At 27.3% G+C, this 25,285-nt stretch overlaps 1 protein-coding gene and 2 long non-coding RNA genes across 3 annotated transcripts; 1 reads left to right on the top strand and 2 right to left on the bottom strand.

Moving 5' to 3' along the window:
* Window positions 1-6,661: 6,661 nt before the first annotated feature.
* LOC114926005 (uncharacterized) lies at window positions 6,662-10,051 on the bottom strand. The gene is made up of 2 exons (XR_003816087.2): window positions 8,907-10,051; window positions 6,662-7,246 (listed from the first exon to the last, which is right to left on the bottom strand). It is a non-coding gene; the product is annotated as an uncharacterized lncRNA (long non-coding RNA).
* Window positions 10,052-13,621: 3,570 nt separating this feature from the next.
* LOC112775551 (uncharacterized) lies at window positions 13,622-15,680 on the top strand. Its single transcript, XR_003189582.3, has 2 exons — window positions 13,622-13,788; window positions 13,882-15,680. It is a non-coding gene; the product is annotated as an uncharacterized lncRNA (long non-coding RNA).
* Window positions 15,681-16,141: 461 nt separating this feature from the next.
* On the bottom strand, window positions 16,142-18,373 carry LOC112775550 (uncharacterized). Its single transcript, XM_029295856.2, has 3 exons — window positions 17,655-18,373; window positions 17,393-17,506; window positions 16,142-16,460 (listed from the first exon to the last, which is right to left on the bottom strand). The coding sequence occupies exons 1-3, from the start codon at window positions 18,156-18,158 to the stop codon at window positions 16,383-16,385; spliced, it is 696 nt and encodes a 231-aa protein (XP_029151689.1). The 5' UTR covers window positions 18,159-18,373; the 3' UTR covers window positions 16,142-16,382.
* Window positions 18,374-25,285: the final 6,912 nt, after the last annotated feature.

A 25,285-nucleotide genomic window follows, 5' to 3' on the forward strand; every position in this document is an offset into this window, starting at 1 on the left:
ATATCTCGATTTTGTTTTTGATATAAGTTTAGATTCTAAGGTTAAAAATATTCAAACTTTAAAATAATAAAAAATATAAGAAGAATTATAAAAAATCATTAAATAATATTTTGAACCAATTTGGCGTTATTTTTTGAAAGAGCCAATTTTTTATTTTTTTTTAAATTTCTGTTTACATAGCGGCGGTTTTAAACCGCCTCTATTTTGGTTCAATGAGTGTAAAAACTTTTATATCTAGCGGCAGTTTGTAACCGCCGGCATCTCTGACAGAAACTACATTAGCATTTAGCGGCCGTTTTAAAACCGCCGCTAAACGTGTAGCCAGCCAAACATTTTGATAAACATTGCGGCGGTTAAGAAACCACCGGTAAATATGAGGGAAATTGTGTCAGCACAATTCGGCGGCGGTTTTCTGTTATTATGCCGCAAAATTTTGATTTAGTGGCGGTTATGCCAACGGTTGCTGAAAACCGCCGCCAAATCCAACCGCGGCACCCATATCCATGGCAAACCGATAAACCACCGGAAAATGGTTTTGCGGCGGTTTAAAACCGCCGCCAATTCCCGCCTCCCTTGTAGTGACACCACTTTGACACACCCTGAAATATTGAATTTTTTATATATATTTTTGGATTATTGGGCTAATGATCTCAATAACACCACAAATGCGATTTTGCATGTCCTTATTAGATTGAATGGATACTTGGTCCTGATTCATCAACAAGATGGCAAGAATGGATGAAGCTTCTACAAAGTTTGATACAAATGTGTACTAATTTAATTAGTTAATTTGTTTAGACAATTGTATCCTGTTTCATTTCCTCTATTAGATATGTACTATGCTAAAATTGTTCTATTTTTTGACATTATAGATTAATTTTGTAAACATGTATTTTGATACTTAAAATTTATGCATAACAAAATGTTTTATGAACTATTCAATTTTATTATAGCCGTAAAACTTTACATGTTATATTCTTAAAAAGTATTAATTCTATATTATAAACCATCTATTTTAATTCCTAAAAATCTAAGTTATTAAAGAGAGATGTATGAATATTTTTAAAAATTTTCAACAATTATTAGAGAATATAAAAAAAATCCTTTGACAAAACTACATAAAAAATTCATAGTAACAAGAAATAAACATATTTTTTACCTAAAAAACTTTAGTCCAATTCAGATCAGCTTGGATTTTTTCTCTTCTCTTTAATAATAATAATATACTAATTTTTATGCACTTTAAAGTCCTTAATCTTGTTGCCAATAATTTTGTGTCTGCTAAATTAGGAAGTTGGATTTTTAATCTTAATTTTGGTATTTCAAATATTGACTTCTGTTCGTAAAAGGCTAACTACTTTTTTTTTTTTTGGATTTAGAAAAAGAATAATTTTGTGACACACTTTCATAATTTTAAGATTTTATATCTTTAGATTTATCACCAAAAATATTATCAAATATCACTCTTTTATATTTATTTAACAATTCTTTATCTGGATCTATTTCTTTTTTTGATGTGATAAGACAAAAAAAAAATAATTTAAAATATTTAGATATTTTTTAAAATTTTTTATTAAGGGAGATTTCGAATTCGTGGATGATGCATGAAAAATCATTAGTTTATATTAATTTGAAAGGCAATAATCATCAAATTGGGATATTGAGAAAAGAAAAATATATAGGAAAAGATTGGAGGCAAGAATAAAAATATAGCATGCGGCTGATATCATAATAAAACTTTGAAAGAATAAGAAAAATAAAAATAAAAAATGTTTAACTTTATATTTATTGATTAAAAAATTATAAAAATAAAACTATATATATATATATATTATCTATAAAAAATAAAAATAAAATTTTAAAAGAATAAGAAAAATAAAAATAAAGAATATTTAACTTTATATTTATTGATTAAAAAATTATAAAAATAAAACTATATATATATTGTCTATAAAAAATAAAAATAAATAAAAATAATAAAAACTAAAATTATGACAAAATTTATGTATTATATTAGGAGAATTATACAGTACAAATCTAATTCTGTATAGATATACAAATATTTTATTTCTATAAAAAATATAGTGACACGTGGTATGAAGTGTAGTAATAAGGAGGGACTTTGACATCCAATACTAAAAGTGGCTAAAAAAGCTTGCTCAAGAGCCAATACAAATAATGAGTTTGGATGTTCTTTGATAAATGTGTATAATGAGAATCACTATTTTTTTTTCTTCTCATGGGAATGGTGAAACAATAATGGTAAAATTAGAATATAACCAAAAATAAAAAATATTGTTGTGAGTCCATGAAAAACATTGAATTGAACTTTTCGTACTAAAATAATCAAGTTACCTTGACATTGTATATTATGTAGTTAATTCGAAGATTTTTTTTAAAAAAAAAAAAGTTGTTTTTAAAATTAAAAAATTTAATTTTAATATTTTTCAGTGAAATATGCATGACACATCTTTTTTGTTATACCTAACAAATATTAAATTTATGTTATTGTAATAAAAATAAAATTTACAATAAAAGAAGATTTATGCAAATAATAATGGTAAAAAAATTTAAAATTATAATATATATTTACATATGAAAACACAAAAATTAATGTTTTAAGTGGTATTTGAATACATAATTTTATTTATTTGGCACTAAATTACTAGTTAAATATTTATATAAAGATAATAAAATTTTTTGGGATAATTTGACTTTATTTTGGAATGATGAATTAGAATTTTATTTTTAAAAAGTTGAATTGTTAATTTAGTATTAATCATTATTGAAGGTGGAAAATATTTACAAATATTCTCCACATATAAGTCATTTACATATACAATTCTCTTTAATCTAATTCATCTCACACGCTATTATCTAACCAACTTCTCAATAAACGCGCGAATATATAACTGCATTTTTGAAAAGGATTTTATTTCCTTTTTCGAATTTTCTCAGCGTTTTCGATCTACATTCTCTTCTATATCTGCGTTTCTCTTCATTCGTTCTCTGCGTTTTTGTTTTTCGCAATTTCTTTTGTATGTTCTCTACATTTTTGAAATCAAGTTCTGAAATCAGTTTTGAACAGTTATCTCGTTATTGAAGATAATGAATGATTCAAGTTCAGATTGTCAATTGAACCAGAACGAAGTCTATTATTATTTTGAATCCAATCAAGTGGCTGGATTGTGGTTCGATTCTAGTTAATGTATGTTTTTGTTGGTAGTTTATGATTCGGTAGGTGAATAATGTTGTTTTTGTTTGTGAAAATTGTTGTTCATCGTTGATGGTTTGAATTGAATGTAATGTAGGAGTTTTGTATCAAAGAAAATATTTTTGTGTATTTGCAGCAAATTTCAGTGTAAAACTAAGACATTTATGTGTATTGTTTAAGAATTTTTGATGGATTTGTACTGATAAATTCTGCATAATTTAAAATTCTTCCTCTTCCTCCTCCTCATCTTCTGCTGCTTCTTCTTCTTTTTTTTCATAATCACCATCTTCTTCTTCTTTTTTCTTATTCATCTTTCCTTTATTATTTTATCTTCTCAAGTTTCTTCTTGTTTTACTTTTTTAACAAGAATAAAAGGGAAAAGGACAAATAGGTCACTGACCTTTTGTCCCGCAGACATTTTTATCCCTGACCATTGAAAAATACTTTTAAGTCCCTGACCTTCACAAAATTTGGACGGATAAGTCCTTCCGTCCAAATGCCTCCGTCAGGAATTGATCCGTCCAAATGCCTCCGTCAGGAACTGATCCATCCAAATTTTATGAAGGTCAGGGATTTAAAAGTATTTTTCAATGGTCAGAGACAAAAATGTCCGCGGGACAAAAGGTCAAGGACCTGTTTGTCCTTTTCTCATAAAAGAGAAAAAGAGTAAAGTATACTTTTTGTTCCTGAAATTTGCTAAAAGTTTAAAAGATATCCCTAAGTTTTTATTTGTTTCAATTTTGTTTATCGAGTTTTCGATTTGTATCAATTTTACCCTTATTACTAACTTTTTTATAATTAATATTTTTCTTTTCAAATATACCCCTCCTTTATTCCTATCATCATCATCATCATAATCCTCTGTCTCTTTCTCTTTCTCTCTTTTCATCCTCACCATCATCTCCACCACGATCATCATTATTGAGTAACCACTATCAATCTCCTCCTTCGTCATCGCCGGCTAAACCCCTCTTTCTTCTTCTTTCTCCTTTCTTCTCCGACTCTCCATCTCTATCACCACCATCTCCGTTGAGCTCCATTCTCGATGACCACCCCCTTTTTCTTCTTCTTCTTCGCGCAAACCCGGCACCGTCGAATCCATCACTCTTCCTCCTTCTTTGTTAGCAAACCTAGCTTCCTATCTTTTGTACCTTCTTCAAGACACACCATGACCACATTGTGATTCACAGTATCAAGAATCTCATACAAATTGCCCTTCAGAAACCACAAGTATCTAGCAAAATTACTTAGTTGTTTGAATCACAGTGCGTGCGCTTCTTCCCAGTCGGAAGGCGAAAATCTATACTAAAGAACAGGCTCAAGGATCATCAAGAGAACCTCCTGAACCACTCGGTCGTGGAGATAGGGCTCAGACGAGTTCACAAACTTTTTAAGTTTGCAGCAAATTTTGGTGTAAAACTAAGACATTTATGTGTATTGTTTAACAATTTTTGGTGAATTTGTACTGATAAATTCTGCATAATTTCAAACTCTTTTTCTTCCTCCTCCTCATCTTCTGCTACTTCTTATTCATCTTTTTCTTCTTGTTTTACCTTCTAACAAAAATATATAATGTTACAAAATCAATAGAAAGATGAGGAGGAAAAAAGTGCAGCAACAACCGCAGTAATAAAAAAAACGACGAAGAAGATGAAACACGCGAGAAAGAAGAAAGAATGCGAAGAAAAAGGAGGAAGAATGCAAAGAAGAAGGAGAAGAAAGAGGAAGAGGAGGAGGAACGCGGAATACAAACGTTGGAGGAGGAACAACGTGATTTCACGCGCGCGTTATGAAAGTAAGTTTTGTTGGATTAGGATTAACTTGTATAAACTTGTATGACAAAACGACTTATATGTATAGCAGGTCTAAAATATTTATAGTTGAAAATTATAGCTAATATAGTGCATTGTGAATGATATTTTTTATAATTGATAAAAAATTTAAAGTAATTAAAAAAGTTAAATAAAATTGAATAGTTAATCTTTTTATTTAAAATTTTTTATTAATCATATAAATGCTAGGTATAAATTAAAAGTGAAAAAAATTGAAATAAATCTAAAATCTATTACTCAATAAGTACAAAATACTTAAGAAGAGGTGAATTGATAAGGATGAACAATTTTAATAAGTTTTTGCAATATTAAAACAAGACAAATGAAATAAATCAAATATGACACAATTAAATAAGAGATAAAAATAGAAGGAGTTGAAATAAATTAAATATGACACAAATAAGTTAAAAAAAGTTATCAAACTTATGAGTTTGTGAACAATAAAAAATATTAATTTAGCTTTTAAAGCACATAAATTTCCACTAACGAAATAATCCTCATTTAAAAAATGTTAGATGATAATTACTGATGATTAGTAAACAATTTTAAATCACAATTATCTTTATAATTACTTTCATTCAAACGGCTAAATGGGCTCATAAATTGTCTTTTTGGTAATTATTTATATGATTTAATGATTTTAAAAAGGAGCACAAATTGTCAAAATATTTTTTATTTTAAAAATATTTATATACAATTTATTACTCAATCAAAAATAAAAATATTTTTTTTTTAAAATTAGTGACACAATCATTTTATATATATATATATATATATATATTATAATTAATTAAATAGACTAACTTATTATTTTGATTTTAGTCCATATTTATTATAAATTTATTACATATTTATATGTAATATATTATTATTATTATTATTAGTTCTTTTTTTTGTTTTAGTTGACATCATATATATTATCGTGACCACTCTTATTATTTGCTTATTATTTGAGTTAAATGTTTCTGAAGGTTTGAAGGATCATTGATATCATTTATGAAGGTGGAAGTATTGGTCTAATGGGTATTGATGATGGTCAAGAGTGGGTTTGGAATTTTTCTTAAAATAGAAGTGGTATTGTAAGTATAATTTCAAACCAATAATCAACCAACATCAAAGTTTAAATCAAGAATTGTCACGATTCAAAACAAATTTAACTAGGAAAGGAAATTTAAGTGCTAAAAAACCTCTTGGCAAGGAGTGAGAGTCAAGGTTACCTATCCTAGTCATTGACCACAATCATATGATGATTATGAAGAGTTAATCCTACTTGGTCAATCCTAACATTGAGGATAAGTCAAATAGACATAATTGATCTCAATCCACAAGTCCTAGTCTACTCACTAATTAGCTTAGTGAAAGACTAGAGTTAGTGGAAACCAAATCAATTAACTACCCTAATATATCAATCAAGAATGGATATCAATGACTCAAGGTCACCAAAGTCCTCAATTTCAAGCCAAGAGTGGGAGAAAAACTACATTAAAACTAAGCCAAAAATTTTATCAAACATTTAGTGTGCATGAATATAAAATCATATTAAATTGCAATAAAAATAAATTCTAAAGCTACCAAATACAAAAAATTAATAACCAACAATTAAAGAGAGCAATAATAACATGAAAACATAAAGTGCATTAAATGAAATAGAAATTAACAAGGGTTCATCAACATGAAAAGTAACCAAAATTAAAAATTAACAAAATAAACTAAGAAGATTGAGACAATAGAACAAAGAAATATAAAAAAAAAATAGATGAAAATAAGAATTAAATAGAAAAATTAAACTAATAACACTAATTTCTAGAGAGAAGGGGGAACTTCTCTCTCTAGAAAATGACCTGCAACATGATACCAAACTACCCTAATTACTCTCCCCTTCATCCTTCTTCACTTTGTCTTAAAATAACTTCAGAAATGAGTTGGACTGGGTTTTGGAGGCCCAGAATTCGTCCCTAGCGAATTGCAATTAATGAGCTCACGTGACAAGGGTCACGGGTACGCGTCATCTGGCAAAATTCACCCTCACGCGTACGCTTGGGTCACGCGTACGCGTCGCCATGAGCTCACACTTGTGCGTATGTACGCATTACTGTGCGCACACACGGATGCTGAAACTTCCAAACTCCATTTCTTCATGGTTTTCTTCTCTTTTACATGCTCTTTTCTCACTTCTTCAATCCATACTTGTCTTGGAAACCTGAAATCACTTAGCAAACACATCAAAGCATCAAATGGGATTAAAGTGAATAAAATTTAGCAATTAAAAGACCTAAAAAGTATGTTTTTACTTTCAAGCACAATTTAGAAAGAAATCATGAAACTATGCTATTTCAATAGATAAATACAAGAAAAGTTAATGAAATTCACCCAAATAGAGCAAATAAATATCATGAAATGTGGATTCATCACATCCCCACACTTAAACAATAGCATGTTCTCATGCTATGTTAAAGAAAGATAAGAAGGGGAACTACATTTATTCAAAACAAGGAAACTACCTATATGCAATCTATCTAAATGAATGCAACTACTCAGTCAAAATAAATCAATTTCCAAGAAAGCATATATGAACATATTGGCTAAAAGCAATCTTAACCAAGTCAAATTCATAATTGATTAGAGTTATTGAAAAGAATTTACAAACTTGCTAAATAAGCAGTAATAATAAGTGGAAACATAGAATTTGAGCAATCGAACCCCTCACCGGATGTGTATATGCACTCTAATCGCTCAAGTGTTTAAGGTTGATTCACTCAATTCTCCTCTAATCATGCTTTCCAAGATTTGTTTTTCATCTAACAATCAACAATAATTCAATGTATGTATACAAATATCATGAGGACTTTTCATGGTTGTAATGGGGCTACGGTCAAGGTAAGGATGCATATGGTCAAGTGAGCTTGAAATTTGAATCTTTGACTAACTTAAGCTCTCTCACCTACCCATTATTCACTTTTTCACATACTCATGCATTCTCTTTTTAATCACAACTCACATGCATTGTTATTATTACTTTACTTCGGGATATTTTGTCCCCCTTTTTATTACTTACTTTTTTTTCTCTTTTTTTTTCTTTTTCTTTTCTTCTTTTTTTTGTTACTTTTTTTTTTCAAACTAGAGTATATACAAAAGTATCAATGCATATGGTTTAAACATTTAATGCATGAGTATATATCCAATTCCCAAAATTTTTAACAAAAGTATAAAAATTCGCTTTTACCTCAACCAAAGTTCTCAACTTTTTCACACTTAGATGATAAACACTCTCACTAGCCTAAGCTAATCAAAGATCCAAATAAGGGACATTTATTATTTTTCGCTTTAAGACTAGTAATGTGCTAAAATTAAGAACAAAAGAGGATTAAAATAGGCTCAAAGTTGGTTAACAAAGGAAGATAAAAGGGTAGGCTATTTGGAACAAGTGGGCTAAATGAAATTATGGCCTCAATCATACAAATGCATATATACATCAAACAATGGAAATAAAGAATCAAACAAATCAAAGATTACAATCATAAAAAGAGAATAACACACAAAAGAATAAAAATAGTGGTTAATATGATGTAACCACATAATTAGGCTCAAAACTCACATGCTTATGTGTTCTTAGTTCAAAAATATGTTCCACAATATATTTCAAGCAAATTTCAATGCAACAAATATCAACTCAAATCAATTAAGATATCAATGCCTTATTAAGAATATTTTTCTTGAAAAATTTCATTATTTTAACTAAGCTTATTATATATGTGGAAAGAAATACAATAAATTAAAAAAAATGCAATTACATCTCTAAAATATATACAGACTAAGAAAAAAAATAAAATGTGCAAGTGTTTGGGATTAGAATTTGTCACCCAAGATTGCCGATCGGTGGTGACCTCCCTACACTTAAAGGTTTGCACCATCCTCGGTGCATCCAAAGATGAGCAAGGGAGTATGGCGACTATTTGGATTGCCATCTTCAGCTGGTAGATCAACCGGCTGCTGCGTCTTTCTCCCGCTTCCCTTTTTTCTTATGGTGACTCATCCATGAAAGATGGAAAATAAGATAGTAAGATGAGTAAATGCAAAAACAAGGAAGTATAAATTGTTAGAATGAGGTAAGAATTACTAAAATAAAGTGAGTGAATTAGTTTGTGACATGAAAAAAACAAGTGTGTAAATTCTAAGTTGCGGGCAGTTTAGAACACACAATAGCATAGAAAGCTATGTCACAATTACACAAAGAAACATGCACTTCACTCATTTTAGTGTGCTTGAAATACTTTTAAAAAAGAAACTTGTAGATTAAGATAAATAAATAAGTAATAAAGGAGCATAAAAGTATTCAAACAAAAATCAAGAAATTGTGAAATGGATGATAGAGGAAAGTTTGTTTGCAACACCTAAATGACATGAAGTGAAAAACATGGCAAGATTAGACCACAAAACTTAAAAATCTCAAAAAATGTCACTAAATAGGCTTACGATCCAATTTCACAATTTCTTAATGTCAATGCATCAACTAGATGACTCAAATAAAAATAGATCATAGGAAGCATCACCTAACAAAAAAAAAAAATACATCAACTACATACAATTGCCAAGTAACAAATAGTGAATTCAAATTATATAGTGGCTAGCTACCATGCAATTTAGAAATCCAACAAAATTCATGAAGACAATGTCATAAGTATTTGGTATATACAAATTAAATATCCAACATTCAAAATTCAACCAAGTAGTTAAGTATGATCTCAATGAAGATATCTAACAATATTTAGCAACAACAATATCAATAATCCAACACTTATCACTAAAAAATCTAACCTATGTTAATAACCTAATCTATTAAAATAGAAAATTAAACTAATTAACTTACTAGCTAAACACTAACTAACTAACTAACTAACTAAAAGGAGGTATAGTGAATGGTGAATGATAGTGATAGATGATAATTAAAGAAAAAGAAGAGAAGAAAAAAGAAAAGAAGCGAAGAAATGGAGAAAAAAAAAAAAAAGTAAAGTAGTGTGGTAACAGAGTCGTGCCTACACATTTTATCCATGTGTATGCACAAAAAATATAAAATGAGAGTTGTGCCCACGCACCAACATGTTATTTGAATATCACCAGGGAACCATGCACATGAAGAAATCAAGAGTTTGCCTCATCTTCATTGATTTGTCCATGCCTAGAATGTGGATATTTCATGTTTATTGATTTAATCCATGACTAACCTAATAAGGAACACAGTCACACTATAGCCATCCATTTTACAAGTTCAAAGTTTTAGTAAAACATATGTAAAAGACGTTTATATTATTATTATTATTATTATTATTATTATTATTATTATTATTATTATTATTATTTTTTAGTGAATATTTTATGAATTTAAAATGAGATTTATTTATTTTAATCGATTTATAATTTTATTTTTATTATTATATTATTGTTGATTTTTAAAAATATTATTAAAACTTGTTATGTCATTGTTGGTTATTTAAAATTTGATGTCGAGACTTGTTATGCATATTTTTTAATTTATAAAACCATAAATTTAATCTTGTCTAAACCGCTTAATATTAGATTGAATTGAATCAGATTGTCTATAAAAAAGTATTTAATCCAAATTGCACTGCAAGTAAAATTAGTGTTTAAATCAGATGAATTTTTGACACAAAACTGATCTAAATCGCATCGCAAATAACCCTAAATATAATATAATACTATTAGTTTACTCTAATTATGCTTTATTAGAACTGATATTGAACTTGTAAAATAGATAATAAAAGGGTAAATCACACAAACAAACTAAATGGAGATCAATATTATACCAATGTCTTAAAATGAAATGAGTTACATGTATGTCCTAAAATAACTCTATGTAAATCGAATCAACTAAATTTGATTTATGATTTTTCAATATAAATCGAATCAATTGGATTCGATTTACTATATGTGCTATATGAATAGTAAATCGAATATAGTTTATTCGATTTACTACTTCTGTAGCATATACATATAAATCGAATTAATTTAGCTGATTTGATTTAGTACTAATATAAATTATTGACATTTACTACTTTTAAGTTAATTTATAGAATAAAACACATAGATAAAATAAATGTAGTCCAATATTACACAATTATCCTAAATGAAGAATGGTACATGCATGTCCGAATTCAGATTCAATATATGTAAATTAAATCTATCTAATTCGATTTACACTTATACTATGTAAATCGAATTAACTGGATTCGATTTATTACATGGAACAATAATAAATCAAATTAACTTGATTCAATTTATTACTTTTGTAATATATAATCGAATTTTAAAAATTCTATTTATACAGATTACTTACTGACATTATTACTTTTAAGTTAATTATTTATTAACTATATCCTTGTAAATATTAAAAGAGGAGAGTATTAAGATTATACCTAAGATGGGCCTTTGCCCCTACTATCAGCAAAAAAAAAAAAACTAAGAAGCTCATCCTTTTAAATTTGAATGCTATTAGTATGAGGGGATATGTGTTAAAGGGAGTTGAGCTTTCCTTATACCCATCTCGTGTAATATTGAACTGCATTTATTTTATCTATGTGTTTTACCCAAAAATTATATGTATATTAGTTTATTTGCTTAAAAATTTTTGTTCATTTTTATTTCTTTTCATAAAAAAAAATTTGCAAATAACTCTAATATTGTTGAATAATTCAAAATACATTTGAACATCTCTATTTTACAATTTAAATTGTTAAGAATCAGAATAGATTATTTATGATATAGAATGCTTTTATCAATAAAATGTCTAATGTTTCAATACTAGCTACAATAAGATTGAACAGTTTATAGTGCATCTTGTTATGAACACAGTTCACCATATATATATATATTTTAAGCAGCCACTAAGGGATGGCAAAACGAGTTCAAAATAATGGGTTGGACACTTGGACTCGATTATCTAACTTAGCTTATTAAACGTTATTTCATCTATTTAATTGACTAGTCATTGATCACTTGATTATCTGTTTTGGTATAAAGCCTCATAGTTTTGTTTTTAATAGTAGAGATAATAACAAAATTCTTATATTTTCTCATTAAAATGCGTTTAGAATAGAAAGATATTCACACCCTTATAAAAAATATGTTTCATTTTTTTTTAACTCATATAGAATTTTATATATATTTATAATGAAATAATAAATAGTTAAAAATGACACTTAAAATATTATAAGTACATCAATTTAGTTTAAGAAAAAGGAATATATATGTAAAGGTATAAAGATTCCATAAAAAAGTTAAAAAGTATATTGAATTACAAAATAATATTTTGTTTCTATTTCTTTTTCCTAAAATTATAATTCACAAACAACTCCAAAAAAAAAATTAAAAAAAAAAAAACCTTCAAGATAATATAGATTAGACTAAAGTCTTCTTGGTTGAAATTATGTTTTTTTTTATTGTGAGTTTCTTATATAGCTTGTCCAAAAAGTTCTTTATATTTTTTAGTAATTGTTAAATAATTTTAAAATATATTTTGCATTTCTATTTTATAATTGAATTCTTTAGAAATTAGAATAAATTATTTGTTATGCAATTAATGCTTTTATATATAAACAAAATGTTTAAAGTTTCATTACTAGATGTGATAAGATTGAATAGTTGTATTTTTTTATGAAACAAGTTCACACAATAAATCTGTAATATCAAGAAACAGAACAATTTCATTATAACATAAATCTCACAAAAAAAACGACACAGGGTGCAATTGGCTAAACGCCTTGAACATAAAAAACTTAAACTTATATATATATAAATTCAAGTTTTTCGTATTTGAAGTAATTAGTATATAATATATATATATATATTTCATTTTTTTGGTGACATTTATATCATGATGAAATTGCTCTGTTTATTGATGTTACAGATTTATTGTGTGAACTTGTTTCATAAAAAAATGTAACTATTCAATCTTATCACATCTAGCAATGAAACTTTAAACATTTTGTTTATATATAAAAGCATTAATTCTATAACAAATAATTTATTCTAATTCCTAAAGAATTAAATTATAAAATAGAAATGCAAAATATTTTTTAAAATTATTTAATAATTACTAAAAAATATATTATATTTTATTTAGGGTTATTTGCGATGCGATTTAGATCAGTTTTGTGTCAAAAATTCATCTGATTTAAACATTAATTTTACTTACAGTGCAATTTGGATTAAATACTTTTTTATAGACAATCTGATTCAATTCAATCTAATATCAAGCGGTATAGACAAGATTAAATTTGTGGTTTTATAAATTAAAAAAATATACATAACAAGTGTAAACCCTAGAAAATTAGCGAATAATTAGTCAATAAATTAATTTTTAATAAAAAAATTAAAAATATGAATATTATATTAAATTATAATAGAGTTCATTAAAACGAGAATTTTGACACCAATTTCAAAAAATTTGACTCCAAGATTGGATCGAACAAGCCGAACCAATTGAACCGGGCCCAAAATGGACCCAAGGCCCAACTAGTCAGCCCAAGTAATTAAAGAAGGGCACTCTTCTTCCCTTCACTCAGCAAACACGCTGAAGCAGCACCCATGGTGAAAGGGAAGAAGACATAAACCTAACACCACCTTCTATCCACTATAACTTCTTCATCCGAACTCCAATCGCCGCATCGTTTGCGGCTACACGTTCACCGCGTCGAGCTCTACAATTCTATCAGAACAATTTCTTTTGTAAGTTACTCTAACACTCCAGCCTCTCCTTCCTTTCAATTTTCGAAAATTATGTGTGCACAAGTTGATAATTTGTTAACTTTGATTCTTTAGGTTCAAATTAGCTTGTGGAGCTTGTTGGTTTTGGCTCTCTTGGTCCGGCGTACGGTGAAATTTCTTGCCTTGGCCAAATTCTTGGTTTTGAGTATGTGAATTCTGAATTTTGAATCATATATGCATAATAGGTGTAAACTAGGTGTGTGTATACAAGTTTTGGGATTGAATTGTGGACATTTGAAGGCTTGGTGAAGGATTGGCGTCAAGGTCTTGGTGGTTTTGTGAATTGTGGAGTTGTGTGTATGACTTAAGGGTTGTCTTGGACCAATGCCGGAATCAGCCAAAGTATGATTTAGGTTTCGCGCATTTAATATGTAATGCTCTAGGAAAACTTAGGCTAGAGAACTATAGGATAATAAGTTGAAGTGGTTGAATATGTTGAATGATTAATCTTTATAATGTTGATTGATAACTTGATGTTAAGCATGTGTTGAGGAATATGGTCATGGTGAATTTATGATGTTTTCTTGGTGCTTGGTTGTAGTTGAGCAATTGATAATGTGGGTTAAATATGTACATATGTATGCTAGTATAATGATGATGTTAATGTTGATGGAGGTGAGAACTTAGTATGTGATTTGATGAAAAATAAAGTTTGAAGAGTTTGTGATTTGTTGAATAGGTGGTGGACTTGTATTGAGATGCTATGTATGTGTATTGGTGCTGATTAATTGGGACAAGAAGTAGGTATGGTGAGTTGAATTTTATAGAAAAGGAAGGTTTGAGGTTTTGAACGAAACTTGATTTTTATGAACTTTGACTGTGTGTGGCTAAAATGGTCGATATGGCAAGTTGAGGACGGAAGTTCCCTCTCTTGTCGTGATGTAGATGTGGGGAAGGTGGAAAGGCACTCTCCTTTGTATTGTTTCTCCCACATTCTTCTCTGGTTGTAAGGTGGAAAGGCACACTCCTTCGATGTGGAAAGGCACTCTTCTTCGTGAAACCTCCAGGAGAAGGTGGAAAGGCGCTCTCCTTCGTTTATGATCCTCTTGGAGATGCGCAACCTAGAGACTAATGTCTGGGTTAGCTACCAGATGTGTCGGGTTCTAGTAAAGTAACCGACACGTGAGCTCATGACCAGTAGGATAGACATTCATCATATGCATTTTGTTTATTTTGTCTGCTATGCATCACTTGGAATTGCCTAACTGAATATATATCATGCTAACTGTTATATTTCTACTTGCACTATCTGTTTTCTACTTGTGCGTGAAATTGTTTGATTGTTTGTCTCTGCTAAACCAATGGTGATGGAGGAGCGGAGGAATGGTGGACCGGTTTGGTGTTAATGTTAGGTTTAGAGTAAGTAAGTTTAGAACTCTTTAGGTTACCTACCCCTATTTATGCCTTCTGCTTAGAGTTTAAGTTTTATAACTGTATGATGGCATTATAGGATTGCCCCTGGCATTCTCAAGACCTTATATATTATATGCGTGGCACCTTTACCATGGTGAGAACCTCCGGTTCTCACCCCATACTATGTTGTTGTTTCAAATGCAGGTCGAGAGGCACCTCACTAGGTGTCTGGATCCCTGAAGCGGAGTAGTCCATGGGTTCTTTTGATTATCAGTTTGTGTATATATGTACTTAACTTTCTCTCTAAGAAACTTGATTATTTTGTCCCTCATAGAGGTTAAAGGAGAGTTAAGGTTTTATTTCTGTATTTTGGGTATTTTGGGATACTTGTATATGTATGTAAATATTCTTCGGACAGCCTTGGCTTCGCAGACTGAGTCAGGGGCTAGTTATGCTGTATTCTTGGCTATTTATCCACTCTTTCGCTTATTCATATCTAAGATATTTAGGTTCTTAGCCCGCAAGTAATTCCGTTTTCTGAGTGTTGCGTTTTTTATTTTGCGATTTTGCTTTATCCGTTTTTCAAAGTTCAGTATATTATACTTTTCCACTATTATACGTATGTATTTTCTGATTAGAGGTCCGTAACATCGCACTACCTCTATTCTACGACTTAAGCGTAAAGCTCTATGTAGTATGGTGTTACAACAAGTCTTGATATCAAATTTTAAATAACCAACCATGACATAACAAGTTTTAATAATATTTTAAAAAATCAACAATAATATAATAATAAAAATAAAATTATAGATTGGTTAAAATAAATAAACCTCATTTTAAATTTATAAAATATTTACTAAATAATAATAATAATAATAATAATAATAATAATAATAATAATAATATAAACGTTTTCTACATATGTTTTACTAGAACTTTGAACTTGTAAGATGGATGGCTATAGTGTGACTATATTCTTTATTAGGTTAATCATGAATTAAATCAATAAAGATGAAACATGTACATTCTAAACATGGACAAATCAATAAAGATGAGGCAAACTCTTGATTTCTTCCGGTGCATGGTTCCGTAGTGATATTCAAATAACTTAATAATTAATAATAACTCAAGCCATTAGCCTATATCAATATTTGCACATAAAAGTAAGATGAATCCATCGTACCTTTCAGTTTTGTCTTTACTCACTCCAGTTTAGCTTCATTCCTTGCAGAGATGATTAGCTTGACCCCCCAAACTTGCAAGTTTAGCCCAAACCTCACCTACATACACACCATCAATAAATAAAACCAATAAAAAAAAAAAGAATGAGGCAATTATAAAATGGTACCTTAAACAACTGCACGATATATAAGACCATCCCCAAAACTCTAAAACAAGACAACATAATATCTTATTGTTCAATCAATATGGCCGTTTCCTTTTCTTATCAATACCACATTCAAATCCTTTTACTTTGTTTATTACTATGTACAACCATGTGCAATTCCAAGATTCTTTGCTGTGATGAGAAGGACAAGAGTACTTTGTTCAAATTCAAGCGTGGAGTCACATATTCTTTTGGCATACTTTCTTCATGATCCATTGGAAAAAAAAAATTGTTGCCGATAGAAGGGAGTTCCCTGTGAAATTTATCCCATTTAAAGTAATGATCTTGACAAGTCGTATTACTTAACAGGTGAATTCAACCTCCCTTCTTTATTTGATCTTTAATTTTTAAGTTATTTAAAAATTGGACAACAATAACTTTAACAACATCCAATATTATGGTGAGCGTAAAAACTCTTCCAACAACATTCCACAATGATGTTATTACATTGAACTCTCTTCTATTCTATTGGTAACAATCTTTTTTCCTTAATAAATCATGAAAAAAATATGCTAAAAAGATATGTGACTCTATGATTGATATAAATTTTAATTCTAAATTCTTTAAAAATAAAAATTAAAAAGATTAATATTAATTATTTAATAGTTGATTCTTTATATTTTTTTTAGGTTTGTATTCATTTTTATATTCATAATAATATATAAAATTAATCTATTGTATTACTATTTATGAAAGAAAATATTTTTACACTTTATAATATGAAAAATACATTTATATACACTTCAAATAAACTTTATCAATAAACTAAAAAATTCAGATAAAATTTTAATAATAACAACAGTAATAATAATAATACGTACGCACCTGGTTCTTGACTGGACTAACAGCTTCAACCCAAGGTAATGCCTCTTGAACTCCTCCGGCGTGAAATCGGAGAACTTTCTGACACCGTGCTCCGCCGATGAATCCAGCTTCGCCCTACATCACACCGATCAAACAAAGTCAGTTACAGTTACAACTCTCAACTAACAATATCAAAAACTAGGAAAATAGCTCCTCCTCCTCCTCCTTTTGTTTGATCTCGGAGATGGCGCAAGAGTGGTTATGCTGCCGCCGTTACTCTCACCGTCAAGTCCTCAGCGAAGATGAAGCGTCTTGGGACAACAGACTGGAAGTCTTCGACTTCATTGTAACTCTTGGCAATCGGCGTTGAGCCTTCGAGGAAACTATTGCCGGAGAAGTTGAAGTGTCTGAGGTTCCGAAACGAGCGAATGGAAACCGGGACACGACCAACAAAGTGGTTGTCGGCGACGTTTAGCTTTTCCAGGTTCGGAAAATACTTGAGGAAGTTGAGGTTGCCGGAGAGTTTGTTGGAGGAGACATCGAGGAGTCGGAGCCTTGCAAGCGAAAAAAGGTGAGGCGGGACTTCGCCGGAGAAGCCGTTGCCACGGAGATCGAGGATTTCGAGCTTCTTGAGGTTGACTATGGAGTTTGGGATGCGGTCAACGAGGTGGTTATGAGATAAAGAGAGTTCTTTAAGCTGAGTGAGGTGTAAAATGGCGGAAGAGAGGGTTCGATTGAGATTCTTGGAGGACGTAGGTGGCTGTGGCGGTGTCGCAGAACACAGCATCGATGGAAGCCTTACCGTTGACTAAAAGTGCATTGAGACCAAGGTCTCTTTGGAGAGTTCTAAAGGCGTTGAGGTCTCAAGGGTGGAGATCAAGCTTGGCTTTCATGATTGAAGAGAAGAAGAACAACAAGAAAGAGGGGAAAAAAGAATAAGTGGAAGAGGAGGAGAAAGAAGATTGAAGAGGCATGAGAAGAAAGAAGAGTGTTGGGAGTGTTGAGTGTTGAGTTTCAGAAAGTAATCTATTTATAAACAAGAGGGCCCCATATTTAATTAGTAGTTAGTGCTAGCTTTCAATTTCATGCATAAAATATAATAGGAGAGTGTTAGGAACAATGAAAATTTTGAACAATATAAATAATTACTAATAAAATAAAAATATTCTACATTTTAATTTAATATTATTAATTAAATTTATTCTTTTAACTCTATTAATTCACATTGTTTACACATTATTCAAAAATCTTATTTGTTACCTATATTTTTCTAATATAATATAAGATAATAAATCAAAATAAAATCCTTAGTGGCCCTACCATTGCTGCCCTCATCACGCCCTTAAAGTGTAGCCACCCTCTAATATGATCGGGAATAATTGGCCTAAATGGACAAAATTATGGATTTTCTTTTTTGTGAGTTTTTAGAAAAAAAAAATTCAGTGATTTTTTTTAAAAGGTAAAAAATTTCATGTTTAAATAGTTTGTGCAAAAATATTTTATTATCTAATAATTATGTTTGATACGATAATATAAATTTTTTTATTTATTTATAATATTAAAGTTAAAATATCATTTTTAAGTAATTTTTAAAAATTATAAGTTATAATTAAAAAATATTTTTATTTTTATTGTTAAAATTTTATTAAATATATTTAAAAAATTATTAAACAATATATTTTTTTAACAATTTAATTACATCCAAATAAATGTTATATCACCGACCAAGTCAACAAAAGTAACTTTTATTCTTGGAATAAAATACTCGGCTAGTCTCAATCATAAGGGCCAAACATTTGATAAAAGGTCCATCAACGTCAGACTTGGCTCACCATTTCATTGTAAGCCAAGTTTGCCAACTACAAGACACATGACATAAGCCGGTCTACATTATGGACTTCTTCCATACTTACGAACTTCACAATGGAAAAACAGGTTAGGTGAATGTTATGGTGCCTAAAACATGATGTTTAAGTTACTAAAAAAGGTAAAAAATAATATTTAATAAATTTTAAAGATTTAATTTTTATTTTATATATTTAATTTTTTATTTATAAAAACAAGTTAAGTAATTTAAACACACAATCAAAAGCACTATAAAATTTACCAACAGATTAATGGTCCACATCTTCAAAATATTCCTCTGATCTCTTTCATATTTTCATCCTTTCATATATTTTATTTGAGACATTCTACTATATAGATTGAGGTTATATAGAGAGAATATAAATTTTTTTATAGTTATTTTTTATTATTTTATTAATATTCAAAATATAGGTCCTAATAATATTTTTAATTTCTCTTTTATTATATAAAAAAAAATCTATAAACTTATATCTTTACCATATAATTTACCATTTTATATTATATCTGAAGACATACTGAACTTTTAACATAGTACAATACCTCACCTGAAACTGAAACGCTTCCTAAATTGTATATTGTTAAAACCTGTGTATTATTGTACAAATTTCATGGCAAAACCAAAATAAAAAAAGGGGTAAACAATAACCGAAAAAAAATTATGTAAAAAATGTCAATTGCTAATTAAAATAAAAAAATCACAGAATTGTATTTTTTTTAATTTTATTCCAATCTAATATGGAATCTATGGCAATCCAACACTTAATTAATATAGTTGAAAGCATATATCATTTCTTTCACATATGCAATTTTTGTCTTTTATTGTTGACGATTAAAATCACATGGCGAACATTGTATACAATAACTTTAAACAAATTATACTACGTTTCGTTCGCATTTTAAAAAATAAAAATAATTTTTTTTATTATTTTTAATTTTTTTATAAAATTTAAAAAATAAAAAATACTAAAAATAAAAACAAAATATAAAAATGTAAACTAAATGTATTCTTAGTTGTCGATTTTTATTCTATTAATATGCAATTAAATTTTTATTTTAGATAAAATAGTCTCTAACAACAATAATAATAATAAATTAATTTTTAATCTTTCAGAATACTATATAAATTAAAACTTTTTATTTAAATAAAAATGTTAATTTCTAATTTGTGTTAGAAACAACTAATTCACTTTTAGGTGTATTATTTGTTAACTTTGTTAATAGTATTATTTTCGCAAATAGCCTTAAATATATACTACAAAATAAAAAATATATTTTATAAACACTAACTACAAAATTAAGAAATCAACTTCTTTTTTATTGGCTATGCATGTAACATTAGTATAAAAAAGTTTTTAATCATATTGACATTTGTTAGTTTAAATTATTTATTTATTTTATTTTCATAACCTTTAAAATATAAATATCAATAAAAAGATATTTAAATTTAAATAAAATATAAAAAATAAATTAATAAGAATAAGAATCTAGATTTTGTTCTTTAATTTTGAAATTTAATAAAAATGGTATTTTATCAAATTTATGAATTTAAAACAAAATAATTAGCAATCTTAAAAAATTTATTAAATTTTATTAGTTAATTTATCACTATATTTAAGAACCATTATTGAGTCTTTTGACTTTGGGAAGATGCACTTAAGATATAATCACTCTCCATATGATATAAAAGACAATAAGAATGTTATGGGTTCAATTTAGTTTGATTTTAGACCAAATTAAAAACCAATCAAACCAATCTGTTCGATTTTCTCATAACATCAATCAATCGATTTATTATTTTTGTAATAATCGAATCGAACCGAATCAAACTAAAAACAATTTTGATTCTATCAGTTTTTTCAATTTTTAAATTCTAATTAACAAAATATTAATCATAGTAAAATGGAATTTAAAATAATTAACAAACTGAAATAATAAGAGTAAATCACACCTACATTAAAAAATTTTAAAATTTGAATTAACAGATAATCATATCAAAACATTTGTTTCATAGTTATTTTAAAAATTAATTAATAATAATAATTTAACTAATGTTATTTCCTAATATATATCTCCAAATCACATTTTATAAATCTAATTAGTATTTTTAAATTGTTTTGTTATGATTATTTATTATTTTAAACTCTAAAATCTATAAAGTTTAACCTAATGTACCGTCTTAAAGAGTTATATATTAAGTCTATTTTTTCAAATCAAAATTCATAATTTAAATTTATAAGTTTTTTAAAACGCAATATTCTTGAATTTGAATTAAACACATAATTTGAATTTCAATTTTTAAGTTTTAAGTTTTTTGATATTTTATTTGAATATAAATAAAAATATTTTTATTGATAGTTATTATTAAATATCTTTTATTATAACTTTGTATACAAAGTTTGTGAAAATAAAAGTGATTCTTTTTGTTTTATTATTTCTACATACATAGTTTGTGAATATTCTTTTTTTTTTCTTAATTTTACGGCCTGTGTAGTAACATTAATAAATAATATGCATAAATATAAAGATTTTTTAAAGCAAAATAAAAATAAAATTTTTATTCAGACCCAATTTTATCCCAAAACTTTTTAATGAAATTTATGTTGTATTCCTTACAACTTAGCACTTTAATTAGATGACTCACAATTCCACACTGCCTTTTTAATTTCCTCGACAATGCTTCCAAAGTCACATAATATTTTTCATCTATCCTACCCATCATACCATCTCTGAATTCCACCTTAAGAGAATATCATTTTGATAATATAAATCTTTATAAAATTTAATTTTATAATAGCAATTTTTATTCTAATTTAATTCTTGATCAATCTACCATTAATTATCAGTATATCAATTCTATTATTTTTTTTTCTTGCTGAAATTATATTGCAAAAACATCTTATATTTTTGTCCATATCGATCCTTCGCTTATCAAAATCAAAACATCTGTTTTCAGTGTACTTTTTTTTTTTCATATACTATCTCTGATAGTAAGTAATTAAAGCTTTTCTTCTAACCTCCATCATTCTATCATACATTCTATTGTTTATCATATCATCAATCTTCTATTTCTCTTAATTATTTTCTAAAACTTTATAATTTTTTTATGAGTAAAGTATTGTTTTTGTCTCCAACATTTGGAATAAGTTCTATTTGTGTCCTTAACGTTTAAATCATCCTATTTGTATCCTTAACGTTTATAAAAGTGATTCAATGTTATCCTACTATAAATTATACTAACAAATCAGATTATATTTTTTAATTATTCTCACTTGAATGTATTCATTCTCAATTAGGTCTCACTTGGATGTGTTCGATTTTAATATTATACCAACTATTTGTGTTTAGATTTAATTATGTCCCAGAAAAGTGAATTATGTAAATGTTGTAGGAATTAGTTTCAATATTATTAGATGAGCTATTTTTCGGAGTAGATCATCGATTCTATCACAGACATTTGTATTCTAACTTTAATAAGAGATTTTTAAAACTCAAACTAAAATACTCATGATGTGTAATTGACGGCAGGATAACATTGAATCACTTTTACAAACGTTAGGAATACAAATAGAACGATTTAAACGTTAAAGACACAAATAGAATTTACTCCAAATGTTAGAGACAAAAACAATACTCACATCTCATTAAAATTAATCTTATGCCATTTCTTCATTAGAATCGTCATGTATAATACTTTTTAAAAAGAACCATCCGTCCTTATCCCTTCGTTGGCAAAGCCAGGGCCAGGGATCGACCTGCCTGGCAGACCTTTAGTCGTATAATAATAATAATAATAATAATAATAATAATAATAATAATAATAATAATGTAAAATATATAGTCGTATAATAATAATAATAATAATAATAATAATAATAATAATAATAATAATAATAATAGTGTAAAATATATTGTACTTAGGTGATGGTGGTTATATAACTTTAACAATATTTAAAAATATTCATTAAACAAATTTCTTACGGGTAAATAGTCTTCTATTCATCATGAAAAAAAAAAAAAAAACATTATTACACACACTTATTACAGATCACCTTATACTTACTACACCAAATGCTCGTTAAATGTCTAACAATATGTTGAATCAAATTAATCTTTTTCTGAAATTACTTTCAATTAATTCCAAATTCAAGAATCTTCCGGAAATAATTGCACTTGAACTACTCATAGCTGCAGATTCAAACGAATTTGACACCTTCAAAAGCCATTTTTATTTTTTATTTTTTAAACAGTAACATCAAAGAAACTTAACGTAGAAGAGTTTAAAATTTAGATTTTATTAAGATGTGTAAAAGCAGTAGATTTTAAAATTATCATTTATGAAGTTTGTATAAAATAATATAAAGTTTAAATTATTTATTTATTTATTATTGCTTATTTATTAAAATAAAAAATTTAAAAATTCCTACTAACAATAATTTAATATGCGTTTTTAGAGCACAAATTAACTAAATTATTAAAATTTGTGTTAAAAAAAAAATTTTTGTTGGGCACTAACACACAAATTACACTTGACTCGTTGCATAGATTTTTCATTTTTGGTGTTATTGCATCAGACTTAAGTCGTCGTTGACTCGCCCTAATATCCCAAAAGAAACAAAGACATTCGCTCATAGAATTATTCATGTATTAAAACTACTGTCGAAGAAAGCATAGGAAAAGTAATTTTTAATTATTTAATGTAAATCAATTTTTTTAGAATTTAGAGTTAAAAATTTATAATTTAAAATAAATAAAATAATTTTTTAAAAATTAGTTGACACTGACTAAAAAAATAATTATGTAAAAAATATGTATTAAAAATAAATTAAATAATATATACTAAAAATAAATTAGATAATATATATTTATATTCATATATATAATGATGGTTGATTTGGTCGTTATTTTTAATGTATGCAAAATATTTTTAGAATTCTAATCATTTATTTTAGTTTAAATATTATATAACATTTATTAAATTTTATCTTTTGTCTCTAAGATTTTATTATTTTATTGTGCGTCATTTTTAAAACCGTATATATTAATTATATAGTGAAAACTCATGTGTAATCAACTTCACGTGAAGTTGATAGCTAAAAGCGGTTAAATAATTTAATTAATTTGACTAAATTTTTATTTAATAATTTTTAATTACTAACTTTACGTAAAGTTAACTACACGTAAATTTTTATTTAATTATATATTGAATTGATTCAGTTATTTTTTTTTTTTAATATTGGATAAGAATTATGATCGATTCGAGTCTAGCTAACTCGAGTCTAATAAGACTTCTAATACCGGAAGTTTCTTTCTCCTTGTTGATAATTATGTAAGCTTATTTGTTTATCCACAAAAATAATTAAAAAAGTAGAGCGTAGAACTTTTGTTATTAGGAATATTTTTGTAATATTAAAATATTTAACTAAATTTTTTTAAAAAATATTTGATTTGAGGTATTACTCTTTTTTTATTGATGAATTTAAAATTGTATGTATAAAAGAAATTAATACTAAATATAGTTATTAATTTGTTGATTTACTATCAGTAAAAGAAAAAAATATATATATTTTAGTAACCGTAAAAATTTAGTCAGTTAAATTGTATTTAAAAAAAAAGATTGAGACTAAAAAATAAAAATTAATTAAACTGCGTTTCTATTTACGTTAATAAGTAATTGGCTAAATAAATCAACGAATTAAATTAACACATTTATATGAATTCAAAGTGCATACAAAATACTAATGCCAAATATAGCTAATAAAAAAAAAAAAAGAAAGACCATTGTTATATTTTAACAATTGTGAAAAGTATTGAATGCACTTTACTTCTTTAAAAAAAAAATGCATGCACAGACAAACGAAAGAAATTTATTATTCTTGTGTTGTTATTTTAATTTTTCTTAAATTAATAATTTTCACAGTATGTTGATATCTTTTTCTGTTTTTTTGAGAGGTCCTCTATAGCCACACATACATTACTTTGTAATACTGTTGGAAATTTCTGGCGAAGCAAAGTAATTTAAGATAATATGAATTTTTTTTTTCTTTTATT

Source organism: Arachis hypogaea, chromosome 19 (assembly GCF_003086295.3).
Source record: "Arachis hypogaea cultivar Tifrunner chromosome 19, arahy.Tifrunner.gnm2.J5K5, whole genome shotgun sequence".
NCBI classification, from domain to species: domain Eukaryota; kingdom Viridiplantae; phylum Streptophyta; class Magnoliopsida; order Fabales; family Fabaceae; genus Arachis; species Arachis hypogaea.